We start from the raw sequence: 24,349 nt of genomic DNA, 5'->3' as shown, positions 1-24,349 counted from the left end.
AGGCAGGTGTCCCCTCCACAATGTTTCTCATATATACTTGGAATCACTGTTTACCTCAAACAGTATTAAATGACATTTAGAAATAGAAACTCTTTTCCTAGGGAGATCTTCACGGTTGTTAATGGGAAAAGTCTCCAAATAAGATTTTGTACCACGATGACAATTTAGCCAATTGGTTAAATAGCTGTGTTTCCTATCACTAAATATGGAAAAGCTTCTTTTTTTTTTTTTTTTTTTTTTTTAAAGTGAGAGCTGCTGAGTTAATAGAGTTTAAAAGGGAAATGTATAGAAAATTCTAAGCACATTTGTCGTGGACTGTGTAAGTGAGTGGTAACTAACTGATGTATGCCAGCCCACTGGGGTGAAAATAGTGGAAGGGAGGAGCCGGGGGATGATTTGGTTGACATTTTACTCAATCACACAGACACTTAATTGGGACTGGTACAGAATTTTAAGTGCCTTTTTTGGGACTTACTGTTGTGATCTTTCTTTAGAACAGCCCTGATATACCCTTCAGAAGGCTGGCCTGGGAGGACGTTGTCTGTGCCAAATTACAACACAGAACAAGGGGCTGTTCTCTTTCATTTGCTGAGAATAGTGCTTAATAAGTACTATTTGACAACATGCTGAATTAAGAGAATGTTATAAGGATGTTTCACGAAGGAAAGTGGGTAAAACATCTGATGTTTACAAGTTCTATTTACATGTAAGTTGACAGCAGGATAAAGCCATGCTTAAAGCTTTATTTTAAAAATTTTATTCATCCGTTTGAATATATATGCTGAGACAAAAGGCTTTTCTCTGGTTCCAAATATACTTTATATCTCTGTATAGTTAATGCCAATTTTTTTCCGTGTTGATTTGAAATGTATCAGGCCCTGGTAAACTGCTTTATGTTAACCAAATTCATGCAATACTGATTTGTAGCCTGGGATGCATCCCTGATTATTTCCTGTTTCTTTTGACCTTGACTTTGGTCCCATTCTGGTATCTTAGTTTATAATCATAAGTAAAGGGAGAAAGAACTCAAAATTTTTAATAATATTTCAGTGTCATAAGCTACCTATCTCAAGTTTAATGTTATCATAGATTGTAGCATATGAAAGTACTGCTGTGGGACATTCAAATGTAGTTCCATCTATTAATACACATCTATAATCTATAGTCAGGTATAACCTATGAAATAATTAACTTGTGTGTTGAAGTATAAAATAGTATAGTGATTTGTGACTTCTTTTCTAGTTAGGTTTCTCACTTAAATATGCTTTAAAAATGGGTTTAGATGACCCCCAGTGCCCCTTGCAACTTGAAGATTCTGTGCTTCCCTGATACTGAGCTTGTGTGAGGCCTGTAGCCTGTCTGAATATATGGGTAAGTAGCAATCTGTGTTATACAGTTGTAGGCTGATGATATACTCGTGACCCTATTTTAAAGAGAGATTTGTATTTTGTCACTGTAATAGAGCCTAAGGAAAACCTGAATTTTTGTGTATTCAAGTAATACCTCCCTTCCTTTTCTTTCCCTTACTTAGGATCTAGTGCAATTCTAATGAGCACAACAAGTGCTGGAGTAAAAAAGAAAGAGAGAGAAAGATATAAGGATAAACAGAACAATTAACTAGTGACTAGTTTTCAATGCTTAAAAAAAATACAGTGTATAGGGAGGGTGGGAGGGAGATGCAAGAGGGAGGGGATATGGGGATATATGTATAGATATAGCTGATTCACTTTGTTATACAGCAGAAACTAACACACCATTGTAAAGCAATTATACTCCATTGAAGATGTTTAAAAAAAAAATAAAAGGATACTCTTTAACACTAAAAAAAAAAAAATACAGTGTAAACTAATACCTTACCTTATATTTTATTTTATTAATACCTGGCAATTATGTGGCATTTGTGATTCACAGAGTGCACTCATCAACGTCCTCATTTAATCCTCACGACAATTTATGAAAGAGGTGCTGTTCTTTGCATTTCACTTAGAAAACTGCTTCCGAGATTATTGTGACTTAACTGGGATCACGCAGCTAGTATTGGGTCAGGATTCAAACTTTGCACTCAGACTTCAGAAGCAGCTGTTTGTCTTTTCTGTTCTTCACAATATTCATCTGGGCTGGGTTTGCTCTGAAACTATACTGAGAGATACAGTTTAGGTGAACTGCATATGTGCTCGTGTGAAATCTGGGTAAATCATTTATAGAACAGGCCGTTTAGTTTTCCTTTTCATCTGGCTTAATGGGATTGCATGGTTTAAGACTAAGAAACAGGAAGTCTTCAGTTGCCACTAACTGACTGGGAACCTTGTGTCCATTTCTTCAAATATAAAATGAAGGCAGGTGGTGTTTAAGTTCTCCAAGCTTCCTTCTAGCTCTGAAATTCTGTGATTCCAAATTTATATATTAAAATTTAATTTTTAAATTAATTTAATAATTAAATTTAAAATTCTGCTCCATTCAGAATTAAAAAAAAAAAAAAAGTTGCCTCATATGATGAGCCCACCTTTTTACATTAACTTTCTCCTAACAATCTATGCCAGGGATTGATAACGCTTTGTTTGAGTTTTAGATAATATAGTAGCACAATCCCAGATTCCATTCTGTAAGAAATAGTTATCACATGGTGAGACTCTCATTCTGAATTTAAAGAGTGAAAAATGACTGCAGAACGCCAATTATACAGGAGTTTATTCCCCAAATGTAAATTGAGACTTAGTATTAAGTACTTGGGCTGCCAAGACCTTGAGCTCCCAGCCTAGCACAGAAAGCCAGGTCCACAAATGTGAAACGTCATTACAGCTAGAAGGACCCCGGGAAGGATGCATACAGAGTGCCAGGAGAGTAAGAAAAGGAAACAGTTCCGTCCGTGGGATGGAAAATGGAAGGGATGCACCAGTGAGGACTTCACCAAGAATGGGGTTTTACCAGATGGAGAAAGGATAGTAGACCATCCTAGGCCGAAGGAAGCATGTAGGAGAAGCAGATTCCTTAAGGAAACTACTTCAGAGAACCCCAGCTAGTTCTGTTTGTATCACATGCCGGAGGATGACTTGCTGGGAAGGTAAGCTGCACCTAGCATGGGAAAGTCTTGTATGGAATTGAGACTATCCTAGGCATTAAGGAGACATTCGAAGAAAGGAAGAACTGATGTCTCGCAAAGATGACAGAGAAGGCAGTGTTAGACTCTGAAATTTCTAGCTTGAACAACTGTGGGGGAAGGGCATTCTAGGCAACAGGATGAGCGTGAGAAAAGCCCATGGACACCCGAGATAGATAGCACACAGGGCTGTGCTAGTCTCCATCTATGGGCCCTTCTTTGGCCCTCTTATGCCTCAGACCTTCCCAGTGTGATTGCTGTAGCCAGGTCAGGAAGGGTTCCATGCGGTACTCCATGGATTTTGGACTTTTTTCTCTTAACAGTGAAGAGCCATTGAAGATTTCTAAGCAAAGTAATAGTGAAAGTAGATTTGTATTTGAAAGACTCTAATTGCAGCAAAATGGAAGCTAGGTTAGAGGGATGCCACAATCTAGACGGAAACACCCTCACAATATTCCTGCTGAGAGCTGTTGGGAGCCTGCATTAAGTGAGAGCAGAGGGGATGTGTAGAAAGGCATGGAGCCCAGAGAGACTGAGCTAGAATAATGACAACAATAATATTAGCTGAGATTTATTGAGGGCTCACCTTGTACCAGGTGCCTGGTGTAAACGCTTTATATTCACTAATCATGTAATCCTTACAACAGCCCTGTGAAGTAGACACTATTATTCTTATCATCATCATCATCTACATTTTCCAGCTGAGAAGACTGAAGTACAGAGACAGTAAATAACTTGCAGAGTTACACAGCCCGCAAGTGGCAGTTTGGGGATGTGAACTGAAGCAAGCTGTTTCTAGAGTCCACACCCGTAATGACTGCATTCTGTTGCCTCTGGATCAATAGGCACCCATGCGATTTGGTGAGGAGTTGGATGTAGGTGATGAGGGAAGAGGTACCATTGGCAGTGACTGCTTGGTTGACTGGGAGGGTAGAGCTACCCCACACAGAGATGGGAGGAGCCAGGGCTCTTGGAGAAAAGACCATCATTCTGAGATACGTCAAGTTGTCAGGTTCTCATGGGGCGTTCAGCTGGTGATAACCAGATGACAATTGGATATATAGACCTGGAGCTCAGGATTGGCCTGTGCCTGACAGTTGCGTGTAATTCTAAGTGCAACTGATATCAGTGCAAAGTAATGAATTGGCAAAGCTGAATATAGCTCAAACTATATTCATAATCGCCCTTTATCTGAAGGACTCTGGGTAGAACTTCATGCCCTTGCTGTATCTCCCCAGAAATATTTATAAATATTTCTCTACATAGGTCCATGCAGGTCCATGCAGTAGAAATACTGGGGAGGGAACTCCAGCGTCAGCGTAAGTGGGACTAATCTGGGGATTCTCTGTAGTGAAGACAGCTCCAAGGCAGAAAACGTTCCTGTGTATTGAACCAATGCAGTTAAATGCTGTGTAGCTCTCTTGCATCCAGCTTTGGATTCCATTCTTTACAATCTAAATGGAAAGTACTCTTTACAAACCTCCCAGAAGGTGTGTGGTTTCCTGGTGGTCCTTGGAACAGATGAGTGAGGTGGTGGTTTAATCCCAGCCAGGGTGGCAGTTCAGGGTCAGCATCATGAAATCCAAAAAGCAGAGGAGTCCTTTGGAGCCAGTGCCCAGCAGTAGTCGGATGCATTCAAGGAGGTACAGATGAATGGAGTTCAAGTGGTAGGCACGTTTCTCTCCATGTCAATGGCCTGTACTTGCTTTCCAGAAAAAAATGTTCTTTCCCTCTCTATTCTAGGGTTTAAAAGTACAATCAAAGGAACGTAGCAAAGAAACCTTGGGACCTAAGCATCACATATAGAGTAATAATTTTGAAACTACTTAAAAGTTCTGATTATTATATCCAATTAATTTTAAAAAGCCAAGTGAAATTGTTGGAAATTATTTTAAACTTTATTTTTAAATACAGACTAATAAGTTTTAGCTGCATTCATTTCTCAATTAAATTTATCTGATCGTTAGATTCTGTTTGTCTCCAGAATCTTAAGTGAACTGTGTTCTTTTGGCCTACTTGAGGTGTTAAACGTTAAGCAGAGCTGCACTCTTATTTGACTGTTCCACTCAGCTTGGGCAAGGTAACAGCAGTTTTCGTATCCTAATGTCTCAAAGTATAAATTGATTGTGATTACTTTTACCCATAAAGCCTCTTTGGAAGAGACATAAAGTTTACCCATAATACTCTTGACTTAAATTCTGTATCTGCTGTGTGCTGGAATGACCAGCTTTCTTCCTGTATCACTCTCTGTGGGAGGCAGAATTCTAAGGTGACCCCCTTGATGGCCATCCCCTGGTGTTATACCAGATTATGTTATGTTATATGGCAAAGGGAATTTTGCAGATGTAATTAGGGTCCCTAATCAATTGACTTTGAGATAGAGAGATTATCCTTAGTGGGCCCAACCTAATCAGGCAAGCCCTTCAAAACAGATAGTTTTCTCTGGCTGGTTACAGAAGAGGAGGTCAGAGATACTCAAAGCATGAGAGGGATTCAACATAAGCCAGGTTCTTGTACCTAAGATAGGGAGGGGGCCACAGGGCAAGGACTTGAGAGCAGCCTTTAAGAGTCCAGAGTAAGTAGTCCTCCAGCAAGAAGAAAACAACTGTAACTGAATTCTTCCGACAAAAAGAATGAGTTTAGAAGAGCACCCTGAGCTTCAGATGAGCACCCAGCCAGCCAGCATCTTGATTTCAGCCTGAGCAGAGAACTCAGCCATGCCGTGCCAGATTTCTGACCCATGTATAAGCTGCTAAGTTTGTGGTAGTTTGTTATGCAGCAATAGAAAACTGATACACTGTCCCTCGCTGCATTTCTCTCTATTAATGCTGGTTACTGGTCTTCAGAGTTGCAGTGTTACCATCTCTCAACTTAGTGTATTTTCCATCTGTTGCCCTAATAGCCACGACTGCATTAAATTAAGGAGAATCCTATTTCTTTTCCCCTTTTCTCTTTTAAAACCCTGCGCCCAGTCTTACTGGTTCTATCTTATTGTGATTCTTCATCTAGGTTCCAGGCTTTGCAGGGAGATAGGGAAGGACTCACCCTCTTCATGTTGTTAACGTATCATCATGCTGAAAGTGATTTCAGGATGTAGTTTCTGTTCCATTTCCCTTTATTGACTTAGTTCTCGGCGATGTTATATCCTGCTGTCAAAAGATGTTTCTCATGTTATCCATTGGAGTGGGTCTGTTATCTCCATTTCACATGTAGAAAATAAGCAAAAGAGCAGTATGTGGCTATCCCATAGCAGAGGTGGGAGTGGGACCTAGAATAGAAATAAATGTGTGGGACGGGCTGGTGGATGTTTCTAGAACACAGCAACAAAGAGCAGTTGATCAGACATGGATATCAGAGAGTCCCACCAGTGCAATCTGTAAGCACGCTAAGCAGAAAGTATCTCGTTTTGACTGTCTGACTTGGGGGGAAAGAACGCAGGCTGTCAGTTTTATATGTGTGTGATTGTTCTATTTCAGTCTCCTTGGTTTTATTTAGACCCTCTACCTAGTATTTCTCTTGCATCTAGAAGAAAAATAAATTTTGAAATGGAAGAAAATAATCTCTCTTTTTATTAAGTTAATGGAATAACATTCTGGACACTGGTCCCCTGGATAATTTATAAAATGATTTCTTTATTTCTTAGAGGTGGAAGAGAGAATGGGATGGGGTAGAAAGTTTTCCGTATTCATTTTTATTATATCCACATCATTCAGGTAAATTTCTTTAATTAGCTTTGCCCTTGTCTGAAAAAAATTAAATATATTTATATATTATTAACTATATTCCAACTCTCTGCTATCTAGCTCGGCAAGCTTAGAACATTCGGAGTGATTTGGTCACATTCACATAGTGACTCAATGATGGATCTTGGTGGGTGGAGCCCCTTCATTAATTGAGCCAGACTGCGCTTTCCCTTATTTGTCAGTGTTTGCGAAACCCTTTCAGATGTTATTTAAATTTAACATAATTTAAACTTCACTAATAGTGACCTTTATGTATAATTTCCAACATAATTTTGATCAGTTAAAATAGATTTCTAATTTTAAAAAGTATATGCGTACATAATACGCTTGAGAACTCTTGGAACTGTATTTTGCCTTTCCTCAAGCCAGCCAAATATTCCATGTCTCAGATTACACATTTAGGAAATAACCCTGTATACAGAGGAATAAATGTCAAAGTGATTTTTTTCGTTACATTTGCCTCAGAAAATTGTACTAATAATTTATCTGTAAACAATATATCAATAGTTGGCTAGGTGATGTAACTAACCAAATTAATTGATGATATCTTACCATCAATATCTGTAAACTCCTGGTTTTGCTGGGGGGGTGGGGTGGTTACTTTTTTAGATTTTTAGAAAGAAAGGATTTTTTTTTTTTTTGGTTTGTTTTGTTTTCCAGTTCTATTTTAGGAAGTTACACCCCACTTATCAGAGACATTATGTACTTCTTTTAGGCCTACGATATCTTTATAGACTTGTCTTTAAAATTTGGTGATCTGATTTTTTTTTTTTTAAGTTTCTGACTGTTTATTTCTAGTATTTTAATATGGTGTTCTTTCATGTTGAACTTCTTTTTTTCAGTTTTATTTATTTTATTTTTTAAATTTTTAAAATTTTTTGGCTGCGCTGTGTGGCATGCGGGATCTTAGTTCCCCCACCAGAGATCAAACCCGTACACCCAACATTGGGAGCACGGAGTCTTAACCACTGGACCGCCAGGGAAGTCCCTGAACTTCTTTATTACATGTATTTTGAAGTCGTAGAGGTAAAGCGTTGTCTAGCTTCTGCCTTCAGGGCAACCCACCTGGAAAAATAGAAATCCAGGTGTTACTTGGCATCTGTATTTTTCATGTTACCCCTCTTTTATGTGTTCAGAAAATTTTTTTTTTAATTCAGTGGTTTTGTGTGTTGACACTGGAAACATCATTAGATTTTCAACAATGGCATATGTGTGAGTCTTTGTTTCTTTTTTTCAAAATCTTGTTTGGTTTTCTTTTGAAGGCCATGCAGGATTTTTGGAAATCAACTTAATGGGAGAAAAATTCTAAAAACTGTCATATATAATTCAAATATTTTACTAAGAATGTATCTTTTCATGTAACTTTTATTTATTTATTTATTTATTTTTGGCTGTGTTGGGTCTTCGTTTCTGTGCGAGGGCTTTCTCTAGTTGTGGCAAGCGGGGGCCACTCTTCATCGCGGTGTGCGGGCCTCTCACTATCGCGGCCTCTCTTGTTGCGGAGCACAGGCTCCAGACGCGCAGGCTCAGTAATTGTGGCTCACGGGCCTAGTTGCTCCGCGGCATGTGGGATCTTCCCAGACCAGGGCTTGAACCCGGGTCCCCTGCATTGGCAGGCAGATTCTCAACCACTGCGCCACCAGGGAAGCCCTCATGTAACTTTTATAGCAGTAAATCATTTTTTTTAGTGTGATTCTTCAGTACTTTATATTTTATTTGTCGCATAATAAAGCTCAAGGGACTCTAAACCACATTTGAAACTAAAAATGACAGTGAAAATCCTATAAGTTTGACTCATGGCTCAGTTTATCCTCTTGAAATAAAATTGTTGGATTTTTTTTTTTTATAATTTATGTTCTTTTTTTAAAAAGTGTATTTATTTATTTATTTTTAATTTATTTTATTTTTGGCTGCATTGGGTCTTTGTTGCTTCGTGCAGGCTTTCTCTAGTTGCAGCAAGTGGGGGCTACTCTCTGTTGCGGTGTGTGAGCTTCTCATTGCGGTGGCTTCTCTTGTTGCGGAGCACGGGCTCTAGGCAAGTGGACTTCAGTAGTTGTGGCATGCAGGCTCAGTAGTTGTGGCTTGTGGCTCTAGAGCACAGGCTCAGTAGTTGTGGCGCATGGGCTTAGTTGCTCTGCGGCATGTGGGATCTTCCTGAACCAGGGATCGAACCCGTGTCCCCTGCATTGGCAGGCAGATTCTTAACCAGTACGCCACCAGGGAAGTCCCAAATTGTTGGATTTAACATGACATTTACACCTGGTGAAAATCATCCCTTTATTTTAATAGTTGATGTGAAGCATACAGTGCAAATCATTGCACATTAATTATCAGAGCATTTTCTCATTGGAGAAAGAAACTGTTGTGTACCTGAGTCCAGCTGGTAAGAGAAAGGGAACTAATTGAGGAAGGAAATAAGTCAAAGTCATATTTTTCATGAGGCTTCTATCTGTACAATACTATCCTGATCCTTTATGTTTATCCTCATCCGCTCATCCCAACTTCCTTACAGTATTATCACCATCATTTTAAATGTGAGAATTCTGAGGCTCAAAGATGTTAAATAATTTGCCCAGAGTCATGTAGTTAATAAATATTAGAATCTCAATTCAAACCTAAGTCTGGCTCCAACTCTTAGGCTATTGAGATCCCAAACTGCCTTCCACCTAACATGTGGAATCATCATACATTCATTTGAACTAGTGAAAGCAAAGAGCTGGGGGCAGGGCAAGGAGGAGGGATCCTAGGAATGTGCCTGGTGATTTGGCCTGTGCCTGCCCTCCCTTTTCAGAGCTTGGTGTCTGGAGGAGGCTGGGGTGATGCCTGCATGTTTCGATGCTTGGTCTCTGCGTGATTTTATGGTATAACATTGCCTCGCACCATGTGATAAATAACACATGTTGCACCAACCAAATGCATCATCTTATGTTCACTGTCCAACACTGGAGAACACACGGGCTGTATCAGACTTATGGAGAGAGGAATGTCTATATTCTGTCTTTTAATGGATTGGCAAAGTGTAATTTTCCTCTTGTGAATCTGAGCCCCCTTCCTCGCCTGCCAGAAATGTGATTCCATGGTATGTGGCAGGCACTGTACTAAGAGATTTAGTATATTGTCAGTGTTTGTAGAAATACTGATACTGCAATTGCTCACCTGTTTTTCTAAAAATCACTTGACATAGAATTCTTATCTTTTAAATATTAGGTACAGTATAGTATTTCAGAGCAGAAAATTTCAGATTTGACTTAAGTAGGCATACTTCTGTTTCCTACAGCAGAAGCCTATTATTCCTGGTAAATCTACTGTTGAAAAGGGAGTCCTTTGTCCCAGGGTTCATTTGAAAAGAGGTAATGATATATCCTTAATCTCTCTCTTTTTTAAACATCTTTCTCTTTTGTTTTATACATTCCTTTTTGCTTAGGTTTCACCATGAAGTTCTTTGACTCCCTTACCATTTAGTGTTTTGTCTAAATTCATCTCTATTTCTTTCTCTTCTGGTTGGGATTTCACAGTAAACCGTAAAATGTAAAAACTCTTTCACTTGCTTAGAACCCAAGGTTGCAGTTTTTGGGCCTTTGAACAGAGTATTCATCTAAAGAAGGGATCTTAGTGTAGATTTGTGGATGTTTGTTTAGGGCGGGAAGAGATCAGTAGGAGATACTTGAAAAAACAGCCTTTCTAAATACTCTGCTTTCCTCGAGGGGCTTAAATATTGAATAAGACCTTAGTGCTTAATTTATACTTAGACTTATTTAATGTGAATGCTCACCCATTTCTACCTAAGATTGTTCATTCAGAAAGCGCTTATTATATACCTGTTCTACACCCGGTGGTCTTGTGGAATGCAAACGAGAGGAGAAATAGAAATGATGTTGGGCCTGAAGAGGTGATGATCTGGTTGAGGTGACAGGGTTCCTCGTTGTTTCATGTCTGTGCACTCAAAGTAAAGACGGGTGCAGATTTAATAGTTCTTAGCATTTGTTTCATCTTTCTAAACTTTAGATACTTTTAGTCAATAGAAGAACTAGACATCACTTTTAGATTAGTCAGCATGCTATGACAGCAGATATTTGGCTTCACTTAATCAGAATATTCTACAAGAATAAAAATATCCTGGGGGCTTCAGTTGCTTTCTTTGACATTCTTACTCATTTTCAGAAAACAGGGACCTCTTAATAATGGGTTACACTAGAATTTCTGTGCTGCAGGTTCATGGCCAAAGTGAGATACAAGGGGAGGAGTTGAAGGTTAGTTACTGGGTCTTGATTCTTAGTAATTGGTCAAATGGATGCTTCACCCACAGGCTGTGGAGTGACTTTTCCTTTCTCTGGCACTCAGCAAGTGGTATCACTGAGGTACTTGACACTAAATTCTTCTGTTGATTGTAAATTCTAGGAAATTCTAGGAAAGCTGTTTCACTGTTTTTAAGATTTCTTTTTGCCATTAATACAAGAACACTTACTATTTTTCTCTCTGCATTAGGAATACTTGATATTACCCCATTTAGAGCCATACCCCTGACTTAGATTCATAGATAACTTAGAGCCAAAGCTCATAATATACGTGAATTTAACTATCCAAATGTAAGTTAACATTTAACTCTTATCTGTAATTAGGTACAAGTAAGAGTTCTATTAAATGTGTGACAATATTTTTAGCAATTTTTGAGTAATGTGCTGGTCTTTATGAAGTAAACTTGAGTTAGTAAAAGTAATACAGTCTCTGTACCCACAAACCAGTTAGGAAGCTTGAAAGAAATTATCAAAAGCATAATATTGATGAATGCTGTTTCCTGCAAACTCCGGGGGATTATTTTGAAGTAAAAAATCATTAGATACCAGCCGTTGTTCAGATTTTACAACCGGGAGCTAGGCTTAGACAGTACTTCCTTAGATAGGCATCTTTAATACAATCGGTTTCTTAAAGATGAAAAATAAAAATTATTTTCTGTTTTGAAACTAGTTTACATATTTTTATTGTATAATGCAGGCACCACAATTCTTAATTTATTTTAATACTCCTGTATCATTTTAGGCTTGAGTTTGGCTGCACGTCACAGAGACCCAAAGACCAAAAGTTCAGGTTGGGGTGTTGCCCAAGGTGACAGGGGCCTGTTTTTGTTATTGTTGTTGTTGTTTTTCAGTTGCTATGTCATGCACTCAATTTCAGCCCTAAGTTCCCTTCAAGGTCTGAGATGGTCACTACCACTCCAGTTCTAATAATCACCTCCATATTTCATCCATCAGGAAAAATAAAGAGGGAAAAGAAAGGCACATTCCCTCCAAAGATACATCTTGGTTGCCACTTAATGTTCAGTGTGGTACTGGAGATTCTAGCCAGAGGTATTAGGCAAGAAAAGAGGGGAAAAAATGGCATCCAGGTTGGAAAGGAAAAAGTATAACTATATCTATTTACAGATGATATGAACTTGTATATAGAAAATCCTAAGGAATCTACCAAAGAAACTATTAGAACTAACAAGTTCAGCAAGATTTCAAGATATAATATCAGTATGCAAAAATCAATTGTTTCTCTACGCTAGCAATGAACACTCCAAAAATGAAATTTTAAAATAATTCTATTTGTAATACCATCAAAAGAATAAAATGCATAGGAATAAATTTAACAAAAACAGTGTAAGACTTGCACACTAAAAACTATAAAACATCACTGAAATAAAGATTTAAATAAATGGGAAGACATCCTATGTTCATGGATCAGAAACATTAATACTGTTAAGATGACAGAGAGTTCTCCCCAAATTGATCTATAGATTGAACACAATCCCTATCACAATCCTAGCTTTTGAGACAAGAACTGGTAAGCCGATCCTAAAATTTACATAGAAATGCAAGGGACCCAGCAAAACCACAAGAGTCTTGAACAAAGTGGGAAGACTCACATTTCCCAATTTCAAAACTTATTACAAAGCTACAGTAATTAAGACAGTGTGGTTCTAGCATAAAGATAGATGTATAGGGCAATGGAATAGTATTGGGAAACCAGAAATAAACCCTTACATTTATGGTCAATTGGTTTTTGACAGGGAGGCAAGACAGTTCAATGAAGAAAGAGTAGTCTTATCAACTGGTGCTTGGATAACTGGATAGCCACATGAAAAAGAACAAAGTTGGACCCCTACTTACAGCCTGCACAAAAGTTAATTCAAAATGGATCATAAACCTAAATATAAGAGCTAAAAGCTATAAAATGTTTTATAAAACATTTTAAATCTTCATGATGCATGGGTTATGCAGAAATTTTTCACATATAACACGCAAAGCACAAAATTAAAAATAAATTTGACTTCATCAAAATTAAAAAATTTTGTGGCTCAAAGGACACTATCAACAGAGTGAAAGTATAGTTCATGTAATGTGAGAAAATATTTTCAAATCGTATGTCTGATGAGGAACTTGTATCCAGAATGTAAAAAAAAAAAAAAAAAAAAAGACTCTTACAACTCGGCATTAAAGACAAGCAACCAAATTTAAAATTGGGCAAATGGGAGGGAGGAGATATGGGAACGTGTGTATATGTGTAGCTGATTCACTTTGTTACAAAGCAGAAACTAACACACCACTGTGAAGCAATTATACTTCAATAAAGATGTTTTAAAAAATAAATAAATAAAATAAAATAAAATTGGGCAAAGGATTTGAATAAACATTTCTCGAAAAAAGATACACGAATGGCCAACAAGCACATGAAAAGATGCTCAACATCACTAATCATTAGGTAAATACAAGTCAAAACCACAGTGAGACACACTTCACACCCACTAAAATGCCTATAGTTTAAAAGATGGATAATAGCAAGTGTTAGAGTATGTGGAGTCCCTGGAACTCTCATTCATTGCTAGTGGGAATGTAAAATGGTGTAGCCAATTTGGAAAAAATCAGGGAGTTCTCAGAAAGTTAAATATAGAGTTACCATATGACCCAGCAGTTCTACCCCAGGTATATATCTGAGAGAAATGAAAACATATGTCCATACAAAAACTTGTATACTGATGTTCAAATCAGCAGTATTCAATAACTGCCAAGATTGTAAACAGTCCAACTGTCCATCCTCTGATGATTGGACAAATAAAACGTAGTATATCCATATAATCAGATATTATTTGGCCATTAAAATGAAGTACTGATGCATGCTACAACATAGATGAACCTTGAAAACATGCTAAATGAAAGAAGGCAGACAGAAAAGTTCAAATATTTTATACCTCCATTCATATGAAATTTTCAGAATAGGCAAATTTATAGATACAGAAAGTAGATTAGTGGTTGCCTAAGTCTGGGGTGGGGAGTAGGGAATAATTGTTAATGGGTTTGAGGTTTCTTTTGGCGTGATAGAAATGTTCTGTAAATCAACACTAGTGATGATTGCACAGCTCTGTGAATATACTAAAAGCATTGAATTATAAACTACAGTCAGTTAATTTTCTGGTATATTAAAGATTTTAAATCTATATGTATATCTTGGAAGTTACATATACTACTTGCACTACATTCCCATTGGCTATAACCTAGTTACTGTGTTACACCTGCTTGTTATGGGTCCTGGGAACAGTATTCTGTATTCTGGGCAGCCATGTGCCCAGCTAATATAAGAGGACTGTTACTGAGGACAAGGAGTGAGTGAGGTATTACTGGATGTCTAGCAATCTTTGCCACTTTTCCAAGTTAAAGGTGAATCATAACCAAAAAAAAACTGCTACAAGTTATTATGGTTAAGTCAAACAATCATGTTGATATAAAGCTTCCTATTAGCCTGAAATAATAACCTGTTTGTTTTTCTTTTCAAAGATATTACATACAAAGAGAGGATGCAAAGGGCTCATGAGTACCAGTGATCCCCTGGTGGTGTCTTTATGAAACTTGTTCCTCCCAAAATTTATGGCTGTGGTAACCAAGTTGATCGTTACAGCCTCCTCTACTTTATTTATTGAAAAAGTTCTGACACTTTTAAGAATTTTTGAGAAGTCTATAAATGCCATTTCAGAACACACAGTGAAATCAATAATAATTCTTTTAATTATTGAGATATAATAAATGTCAAAAATAAGGAAAGCATATTGTTTTCTGTATAAAGGAATTAGTCTTTTCAAGTTGTTGTTTTTTTGTTTTATTGTTTTGTTTGTTTTTTTAGCATTTAAAATTACTAAACCAGGATTAATGGGATGGATTATTTCAGCACCTAAGAAAAAAAAAGGGAACATTTTTTAAGTTTCAGGGAATGGATTTCTCTTTTGAAATAGTTTATTGGCTCAAATGCTGAAAAGTTACTTTAGAAAATATTAAAATGAAAAAAATAATTTCATGTGTATGCTATAAAGCTTCATTATTTTCAATTGATTGGGAAATTTGGTAGGAGGCCAGAGAGAACTGGCAAAACATAACATTTTATTTTATTTTTTTATTGAAGTATAGTTGATTTACAATGTTGTGTTAGTTTCAGGTGTAGTTACAATTACATATATGTATATATTACATGTATATGTAGTTACAGTTACATGTATTCAGTTACATATATATTCTTTTTCAGATTCTTTTCCATTATAGGTTATTACAAGATGTTGAATATTGTTCCCTGTGCTGTTTTTCTACTTTATATATAGTAGTGTGTATCTGTTGATCCCAGACTCCTAATTTATCCCTCCCCCTCACCTTTTCTCTTTGGTAACCATAAGTTTGTTTTCTATGTCTGTGAGTCTCTTTCTGTTTTGGAAATAAGTTCATTTGTATCATATTTTTAGATTCCACGTGTGAGTGATATCATACGATAGTTGTCTTTCTCTGACTTACTTCACTCAGTATTATAATCTCTATCTCTGACTTACTTCACTCAGTATTATAATCTCTAGGTCCATCCATGTTGCTGCAAATGGCATTATTTCATTCTTTTTTATGGCTCAGTAATGTTCCATTGTATATATGGACCACAGTTTCTTTATCCATTCCTCTGTTGATGGACATTTAGGTTGCTTCTATGTCTTGGCTATTTTAAACAGTGCTGCAGTGAACATTGGGGTGCGTGTATCTTTTCAAATTAGAGTTTTCATCATTTCCTGATACAAGCCCAGGAATGGGATTGCTGGATCATATGGTAACTCTATTTTCAGTTTTTAAAGTAAGCTCCATACTGTTCTCCATAGTGGCTGTATCAATTTACATTCCCACCAACGGTGTAGGAGGGCTCCATTTTCTCCACACCCTCTCCAGCATTTATTATTTGTAGACCGTTTCATGATGGCCATTCTGATTGGTATGAGGTGATACTTCATTGTAGTTTTGATTTGCATTTCTCTAATAATTAGTGATGTTGAGCATCTTTTCATGTGCCTGTTGGCCATCTGTATGTCTTCTTTGGAGAAATGTCTATTTTGATCTTCTGCCCATTTTTTGATTGGGTTGTTTGTTTTTTTGATGTTGAGCTGTGTGAGCTGTTTGTATATTTTTGAAATTAATCCCTTGTCAGTCACATTTTTTGTGAATATTTTTTCCTATTCTGTAGGTTGTCTTTTCGTTTTCTTTATGGCTTCCTTTGCTGTGTAAAAGCTTTTGAGTTTGATTAGGTCCCATTTGTTTATTTTTGCTTTTATTTCCGTTAGTCTAGGAAACGGATCCAAAAAAATATTGCTGCAATTTATGTCAAAAGTATTCTGCCTATGTTTTTCTCTAGGAGTTTGAGAGTATATGGTCTTACATTTAGGTCTCTAATCCATTTTGAGTTTGTTTTCGTATATGGTGTTAGAAAATGTTCTAATTTTATTCTTTTACATGTAGCTGTCCAGTTTTCCCAGCAACACTTGTTGTAGAGACTGTCTTTTCTGTATTGTATATTCTTGCCTCCTTTGTTGTAGATTAATTGACCATAAGTGCATGGGTTTATTTCTGGGCTTTCTATTCTGTTCCATTGATCTATGTGTCCATTTTTGTACCAGTACCATACTAAAACATATAAAATTTGAAAGGAGATATAGGCATTTAATCTCAAGTACTGTTTCAACAGAGAGATAAATTTATTATTTATTTTTGGTAGTTATGTTGTAGTGATTAAGAGCATAAGCTTTGGGGGAATTCCCTGGCAGTCCAGTGGTTGGGACTCTGCACTTTCACTGCCGAGGACCCAGGTTCCATCCCTGGTTGGGGAACTAGGATCCCGCAAGCTGCAAGGCATGGCCAAAAAAGAACATAGCTTTGGAATCCTTCTGACATAGTCCTGAATCCGCACTTTTCTGCTTATTAAATCTGTGAGCTTAGACTACACTTAGCATTCTGAACCTTAATTTTTCTTACCTGTAAAGAAGGAACAATACCTACCTCATAATGTTACTGTATTACATTGAAATAATATATGCAAAGTATTTAATTAGTGTCCAATGTACTGTTGGCACTTAATAAATGTTTGTTTTATTATCATTGAAATATAATCATTAAGATAGAATGAGGTATTTGAAAATCTCTTTGCAAATAAGTGGGAAACATTTTTATGGAACCCTGTGTACAGTTGTCAACTTGGTATGAAATGCCTTTTTTTATTGGTAACTCAAAAGTGAACTTTATCTCATCTTGGGATGAACTATCAACTTCTCCATTAGTGAAGTTTTAACTAACGAAATTTTATTGCAGAGAATGGAGTAAACAGATGCTAATTCTAAGTTTCTTATATAAAATTTATTTTCTAGGAGAATGCATAGAAGGGCTGCGGGAAAATGACTACCTTCTGATTCATTCGTGCCGTCAGTGGACCACCATCACTGCCCATAGCTTGGAGGAGGGGCACTATGTCATTGGGCCAAAGATAGAGATTCCGGTACATTATGCAGGTAAAACTCCTTTCAAGAGACAAGAAACAGCTAATGAAGGGTACTTGAATATGCTAATTTTCTCCTCCACAGTGAGAAAATAGGAATTGTCTGTAAACTAGAGGGTATAATGACTTAGAAAAAGATGAACGAAACACTTTGATTATTTTATCAGTGAAAGCTCAGATTCATTTTGTCATAGGCATTTCTAATTAATGCATGTAGTTAAGCGTGGATTCTTAAGCACAGATTCTTATTAGATATTTATAAAATGAAATTGGTACAGACACAAAGATCATCTCTGGAATGACAGTCCATATGCGTAGCCAGCCTCTGAACACCAGTATCTGAATAAACCTGAGCACGATTTGTGATGTCATGGTTTCACAAGATACCATTTCACAAACAAGCATTGTGGTCTGGTTTTAAGAGTATTGGATTGAAAGGTCAGATACCTGAACATGTCCCTCTTTGCAAGGAAGCGTTTAGAATACAGGCAGCAGAGGTGACCTCACTGCTTAGTTAAATCAGGGTAATAGCAACCTTCTTGCCTCTGTTGGAACTCCATTCAGTGTAACGGTGTCATTTAACTAATTTTTATTAAGGGCTTTCTAAGTACCAGAACTGTTCTAGGAGTTTATGGTACATCTAGTAGCTTGAATCCACTTTCAATAGTGGCGGCTTACAAATGCAGTTTTTAAAAAACGTTATGTATATATATTTCCTATACTTTCTTCTGGTGCTTATAGTTCATTATGTGAAGGATCTTGACTTTTTCTCTACTCTTGTTAATTTTTCGAAAGTCTCTAGCAGGACACTGTAATGGATTAGCTATAAATTGTATAGCCCTAGACTGCCGTCATGTTTTTGAGTGACTCCTCTACATTGCCCAGAGGGTTGTCTGTTTGGAAAAGAGACCTTGCTCTATCCCCACTGTCTAGAACAGCAGCAAATGGTACGTGTTCAGTAAATATTTTTTGGATGAATGAATGGTTTGGTCCCCCTTTTATTCCTAGGAGTCTTCATTGCTAGATATGACCTAGAGATCACTAAACTTCTCAAAATCCTTCTTATTCCAGAAAAATTATAAGAAAGAATTTCTCTTGCCTGAAACCCTGTCCTGGAATTCTCTTGCCCAGCTGTAGGAGTAGACTTCATAGAAAAAGGAGGAACATATAGCTACAGAAAGTATTATGACTGTGAGATTGGGAGCCAGGCCAAAGGGGCAGAGAATGAGACAGACCCTCCACCTGCCCAGTCTCTCCTGCCAGTGGTCCCACAACAGGTGAGATCCATGCTAGTTTTAGCAGAACCCAAATTCTGTCCCTTGTGGAAAACCGAGAAGGAAGGTGTAAGATTGTGATTCAAATGTATGATTTTACCTAATCTGCTGTGTTCTTCTTTTAGTAGATTGAGTTTTAGTCTTTCCCCCAAACCCATTGCTCCGTGACGTCGTTCATCCCAAATGCATGCTGTCATTTGATCAGTTACTCAGATCTCTTTGGAGACTCCGTATGCCACCAGTCTCTTTGACTTACTGCTCAGAGCCCTCGTAGGGGCTGGTTCTAGTGCATTTCTTCAAACTTACCTTTTCTACTCTGAAGAGTGAGCCTTCCACTCTAGCTAGATTAGTCACCTCACTGTGTCCTGGATATCCTGAGTACTTTTCCATTTACACCATTCCCCGGCCGGAGTTGCCTTCCTTGGCCATGCTTTTATCAGAGCCTGTCATTGCGTCAGGAGGGTGCATGTACCCCCGACTGTCGCCATATGGTCTTCGATGTACTTACCGTGTATCACATTCATTTAACACACGTCCTCAGGCTTCGTTCAGTTACCTTTTCCTACAAGCACACACATCTTCACTTGCCAGCTGCACTGTACACTTCCTTAACAAGTGAGACCAATTCTAAAAACCTTTGTGAGTCCTTAGGATCTGTACACAAAAGATACAGTTCTTTATGGCTGCAGGTGCTTCACCTAGGGATCTCAAACTTGGCTGTACATTGGAATCACCTGGGGAGCTTTCAAAATGACTGATGCCCAGTTCCCATGTCCAAGGTTCTGGTAATTGGTTTTGAGTGTGGGCTGAGCATTAGGATTTTAATAGCTCCTCTTGTATGTAGTTAAATTATGCAGCCAAGGCTGGGAATCCTTTATTCTGGAATGGGCATTCACAGTGCCAGATGATAAGATTTCCCTAAACACTTGCAAATATTTGCAAATGTTTTATTGTTCTGAACATTTTTTTAAATAGACATTCACCTTCCACCGGGATAAAAGATATGGTATGTTCAACAGCTTACTCTTTATCTGCAGGGAGAATGATAGTACACTTAATTGGGAAACCCCAGGCCGTGTATTGCAAATGATACTTTTTTTTTTTTTAAGTAAAATTGAGGTCCCAAGACTAAAAGGAAACATGAACACTAAGACTATACCACTTTACATGAAAAGAAAGAAAATATATTAAAGGAAGAAAAACTTGAAATAGAACTGTCTTAGTCAGTTCAAGCTGCTATAACAAGATACCATAGACTGGATAGATCATAAACAAAAGAAATTTATTTCTTGAGAAGTCCAAGATCAAGGTGCCAGTAGATCCGGTGTCTGGTGAGAACCCAATTTTCTGGTTTGCAGATGGTCATTTTCTTGCTGTGTCCTCACAAGTTAGAGAGAGAGAGAGAGAGAGAACAATCATCCTTCTCAAGTCTGTTCTTATAAGGGCACTAATATCATTCATGAGGACTCCACCCTCATGACCTAATTATTTCCTGAAGGCCGCACCTCCAAATTCCATTACATTGGGGATTTAGGCTTCAGCATCTGATTTTGGGAGGATGTAAACATTCAGTCCATAGCAAGCAACCTATGGTTTATGAGACATTTGATAAGATTATGTCAAAGAGCATCCTAGGGGATATTTTATTTCAAAGAATTTATTATCAGGTCCAGCCTTTGGAAGAAAGAGAGTATAAAGTAAATTGTGGAGACTAAAAATATCGTTTATGTCTCTGGTTTATTAGTGTTCTAATTTTAATTCGTAGAAGAAACCCGTATTCATGCATGTTGTACTAATTTGTTGTAATTTCATTTAGGTTAAGAGTCATCACTCATTCTTTGAGGAAAATTAATAAATAATAATTAAATATGTTTAACATAGTAATAAAATCTACCAGCTTTGTAATCAGCCTAGTTGGATTCCTGGTTCTGCCACTTACTGTCTGTATTTGGGCAAGTTACTAAACCTCTCTGAATCTTAGTTTCCTCATCTGTAAAGTGGGGATAACTATAGTACCTTTCTCTTCAGCTAGTTGTGAAGATTTAACGAGGTAATGCAAGTGAGGCACCTTTCTGAGCGCTTACTAATTCCAGGTGCTCCATAGTGTTAATGGTGGTGATTATGGTAATGATAGCAGTAAAATGTTTCTAAAGATTTAACTGTTTATTTTGAAGTACAGATTACAAGTTGAATTACTTTTCTGCTCATTAAAGCAGGCTGAATACTGATCCCCTCAATGTTGTTTTGGCTGCTGGGTTTTTTTTGTTGTTGTTTTAAACTTTTTACTTTGAGGCTGCAATCGTATGATATATTCCTTTATACTATTTACCCATTTTTACCATCACTTGCCATGTTTGTTGTATTCTTTTTCTCCATTTCTTTCTCTGCACACACACACACACACACACACACACACACGCCCATATTATTTATTTATCCCGAATCATTGGAGAGCAGACAGCACACATCCCCCTTAGACTTCATTATGTATTTCTTAAGAACAAGGATATCTTCTTATGTAACCACAGTACTGTTAGCAAATTCAGGACATTTAATACTTTTATCTAATCTACGGTCCATGTTCCAGTTTTGTCACTTGTCCCAATAATATTTTTTCCCTCTAGGACAGCATCTAGTCTGGGACCCCTTATTGTATTTCCCTATCATGTCTCTTTAGTCTCCTTTAATCTGGGAAAGTTCCTCATCCTTCCCCTTATCCTTCCTTCCTTATGTGTTTTATGACTTTTTTTTTTTTTTTGGCTGCGTTGGGTCTTCGTTGCTGTGCACGGGCTTTCTCTAGTTGCTGCGGGTGGGGGCTACTCTTCGTCGTGGCACGCGGGCTTCTCATTGCGGTGGCTTCTCTTGTGGAGCACAGGCTCTAGGTGCGCGGGCTTCAGTAGTTGTGGCACACGGGCTCAGTGGTTGTGGCTCGCGGGCTCTAGAGCTCATGCTCAGTAGTTGTGGCACACGGGCTTAGTTGCTCTGCAGCGTGTGGGATCTTCCGGACCAGGGCTCGAACCCGTGTCCCCTGCATTGGCAGACGGATTCTTAACCACTGCACCACGAGGGAAGTCCCTATGACATTTTTGAAGAATATAGGCAAGTTGTTTTATAGAGTAGCCCTCAATTTGGGTTCCCCAGGCTGTTCATGATTAGATCGAGATTATGCACTTTGGGCTGGTTGTGTCCTCCTCAGGGAATCACATCTAGAGACATGGGATGTCCCTTTGCCCCTTATTGGTGACATTGATGTTGATCACTTGGTTAAGGTGTTGTCTGATTTCTCTGCTGTATAATTACCATGCTTTGTGTTACTGGGAGATTTGAAAGAAGGTTCTATGAGATTCTGTAGGTATCTTATTCCTTCTCTAACTCCACCCCTTCTTTTGTTGAGCAGCTATTGATGTTTCCTGTCTGATTCAATTTTTACTTTGAAGGTGGCAAAACAGTGCATTTCTAACTTAACTCCATCATTCCTTCTTATATGTGTTGTCATTCTACTGTAAGGAAGAGCTGTTCCTTCCCTCCCATTGTTCAGTTAGTTACCTTTTATTATCAGCATGAAATTATGGATTCTTCCTTCAGGAAGGGGGTCGAAATATCTTCCTGTCCTTGTTTATTTTGATGCTCAGATTGTCTCATATTTTGCCATTTGGGTACAAGCTGGCCCATCTATCTTTATGACATGCCCCCTTTTCCTTATTTTCTGGTATAGGTAGCAACCATTCTCAGTTAGTGTACCGTTTTCATCAGGGCCACTGCACTGTCCTATTCCAGGCAACGCTCCTTACTTTGTGGTCTCTGTAAATGGTGCCTCTTGGAGTTGTGCAGTGCACGGCCTAGGCAGTCGTACACAGCTCTATTCACATATATTCTGGAAAGTTGTGAAACTCAGCATTTTTAGAAAATCACAATTCAGAGTGCCTTTCCCATATTTTTTATCAGAGATTTTCATGAAATTCCTCATGTGAAAAGAAATAATTTCATAAAATTTTCAGAAAAGAGAAATATGACTTATGAAGTCCTTATCAGAATTATACTCTGATGTGGTGGTAATAAGAATCGCCTTACTCTGAATTCTGAAATTACTAGATGTGCTTTGAGAAAAAAAATAAAGACTTCACTCATTCTGACAAAATAATTTTTTTATTTGGGATAAAAGGAATTTTCTTGGTTTAACAAACAATTGATTCCGAGAGAGAGAATGTGTTCAGTCAGCATCAGCATCACATATTTTGCTAACAGCAGGGAAACGACTCAAGAAGAATTGGCATAGTGTTTAGAAAAATGCAGCTTTCAGACAACTTTTAGTCAAAAGGTATCATAGATCAGTTCTATCTAAACTCTAACTTCTTGGTGCTACCGAAAGGGCAAAGATTTCCTAAGGAATGTACAACACAGAATTCGGAATTTTTCTGCATTCCGTGTACTCAGACCATCTAAATTCCTGCCTGGCACTGCATCAGACACTGCTAACTCACCCTGCACGCTTCCTGACTTGTTAAACAAACAAACAAACAAACAAAATCTATTTTTAAAAATTAGAAAAGGGAACCTAGTGCAACTTAATTAGAGCCAACAGTTGGTAAAGATGAACGATTTCCATTTTACAATTCACGTTTCTGTTCATCAAATTCCTTGTGTCTCTGCAGCTCAGAGTGGTGAAGCTCGCGCATATCGCTTACACTAAAGCATGTGTCTCAGGGTTTATTGCTGAACCCTTCTAGGGCCTTAAACCTAATTTGGTATTCACAATTTGACATTTTGTCCTTTAAAACTAATATAAACTTCAGGCTCCACAAAAAGCTGGATACGCCGTTGCCTCTGGAATTTTATTTGCCCTTTTAAGCTCCAAGTTTCCAACCTATAAAATGAAGTTTTACCTTAGAAAATGTCGTGAAGATTCTCTGAGATCTAATTTGTGTAACTGACTCAACACTGTCCCCATCACGAGATGAGTACTAAATAATGTTACCTCCTCGTTATCACCTCTGTCGTGAAAACCAGAAAAAGCTCTCTCTAGAGACACAGCTCTGAGAAATCAAATGAATCAGAAGGAGAGGTGCCTGTACCCGTGATCCACCACTTGGGGAAGTAGTGGAATTCCGACCGGGTTTAGGAAAATTTAAATCGTTTGACGGCGTGCATGGTGTCATCATCACCGAACAGATTGCTACTTGAATATAAGCATCTGAGATAAACTCCAGCCACGTTTGGCTTCTATTTTTAAATTCTCATCCTCCTGCAAATCTGGTGAATCTTTAACAAGCTAAAATGATCTCAGTACTGCCCTCCTAGCTACAGTATGTACAGAAATAGGTAACAGTGGAGCCCAAGGTTGGTTAGAATTGCTTATGAAATCTGCAAGGCCCTTCTCAGCAAGCACCTGCATTTATATCAGCAGTACCTGCTTT

The 24,349-nt window shown here is 37.8% G+C and overlaps 1 protein-coding gene across 3 annotated transcripts in view; it reads left to right on the top strand.

Moving 5' to 3' along the window:
• Positions 1-24,349, top strand: part of GAREM1 (GRB2 associated regulator of MAPK1 subtype 1) — a 215,004-nt gene that overhangs the window by 48,948 nt on the left and 141,707 nt on the right. For 2 of the 3 annotated variants that reach the window (XM_068563338.1, XM_068563337.1), the window contains exon 2: positions 17,534-17,674. The exons of the other annotated variant lie outside the window; for it this stretch is intronic. In XM_068563338.1, coding sequence (XP_068419439.1) covers positions 17,534-17,674 — 141 coding nt within the window. The remainder of the gene's footprint in view (positions 1-17,533; positions 17,675-24,349) is intronic. 3 annotated transcript variants of the gene reach the window in all.

The sequence above is a fragment of the Eschrichtius robustus genome, chromosome 14 (genome assembly GCF_028021215.1).
Source record: "Eschrichtius robustus isolate mEscRob2 chromosome 14, mEscRob2.pri, whole genome shotgun sequence".
Taxonomy (NCBI): Eukaryota; Metazoa; Chordata; class Mammalia; order Artiodactyla; family Eschrichtiidae; genus Eschrichtius; species Eschrichtius robustus.
This window is presented reverse-complemented; position numbering and strand designations above follow the sequence as displayed.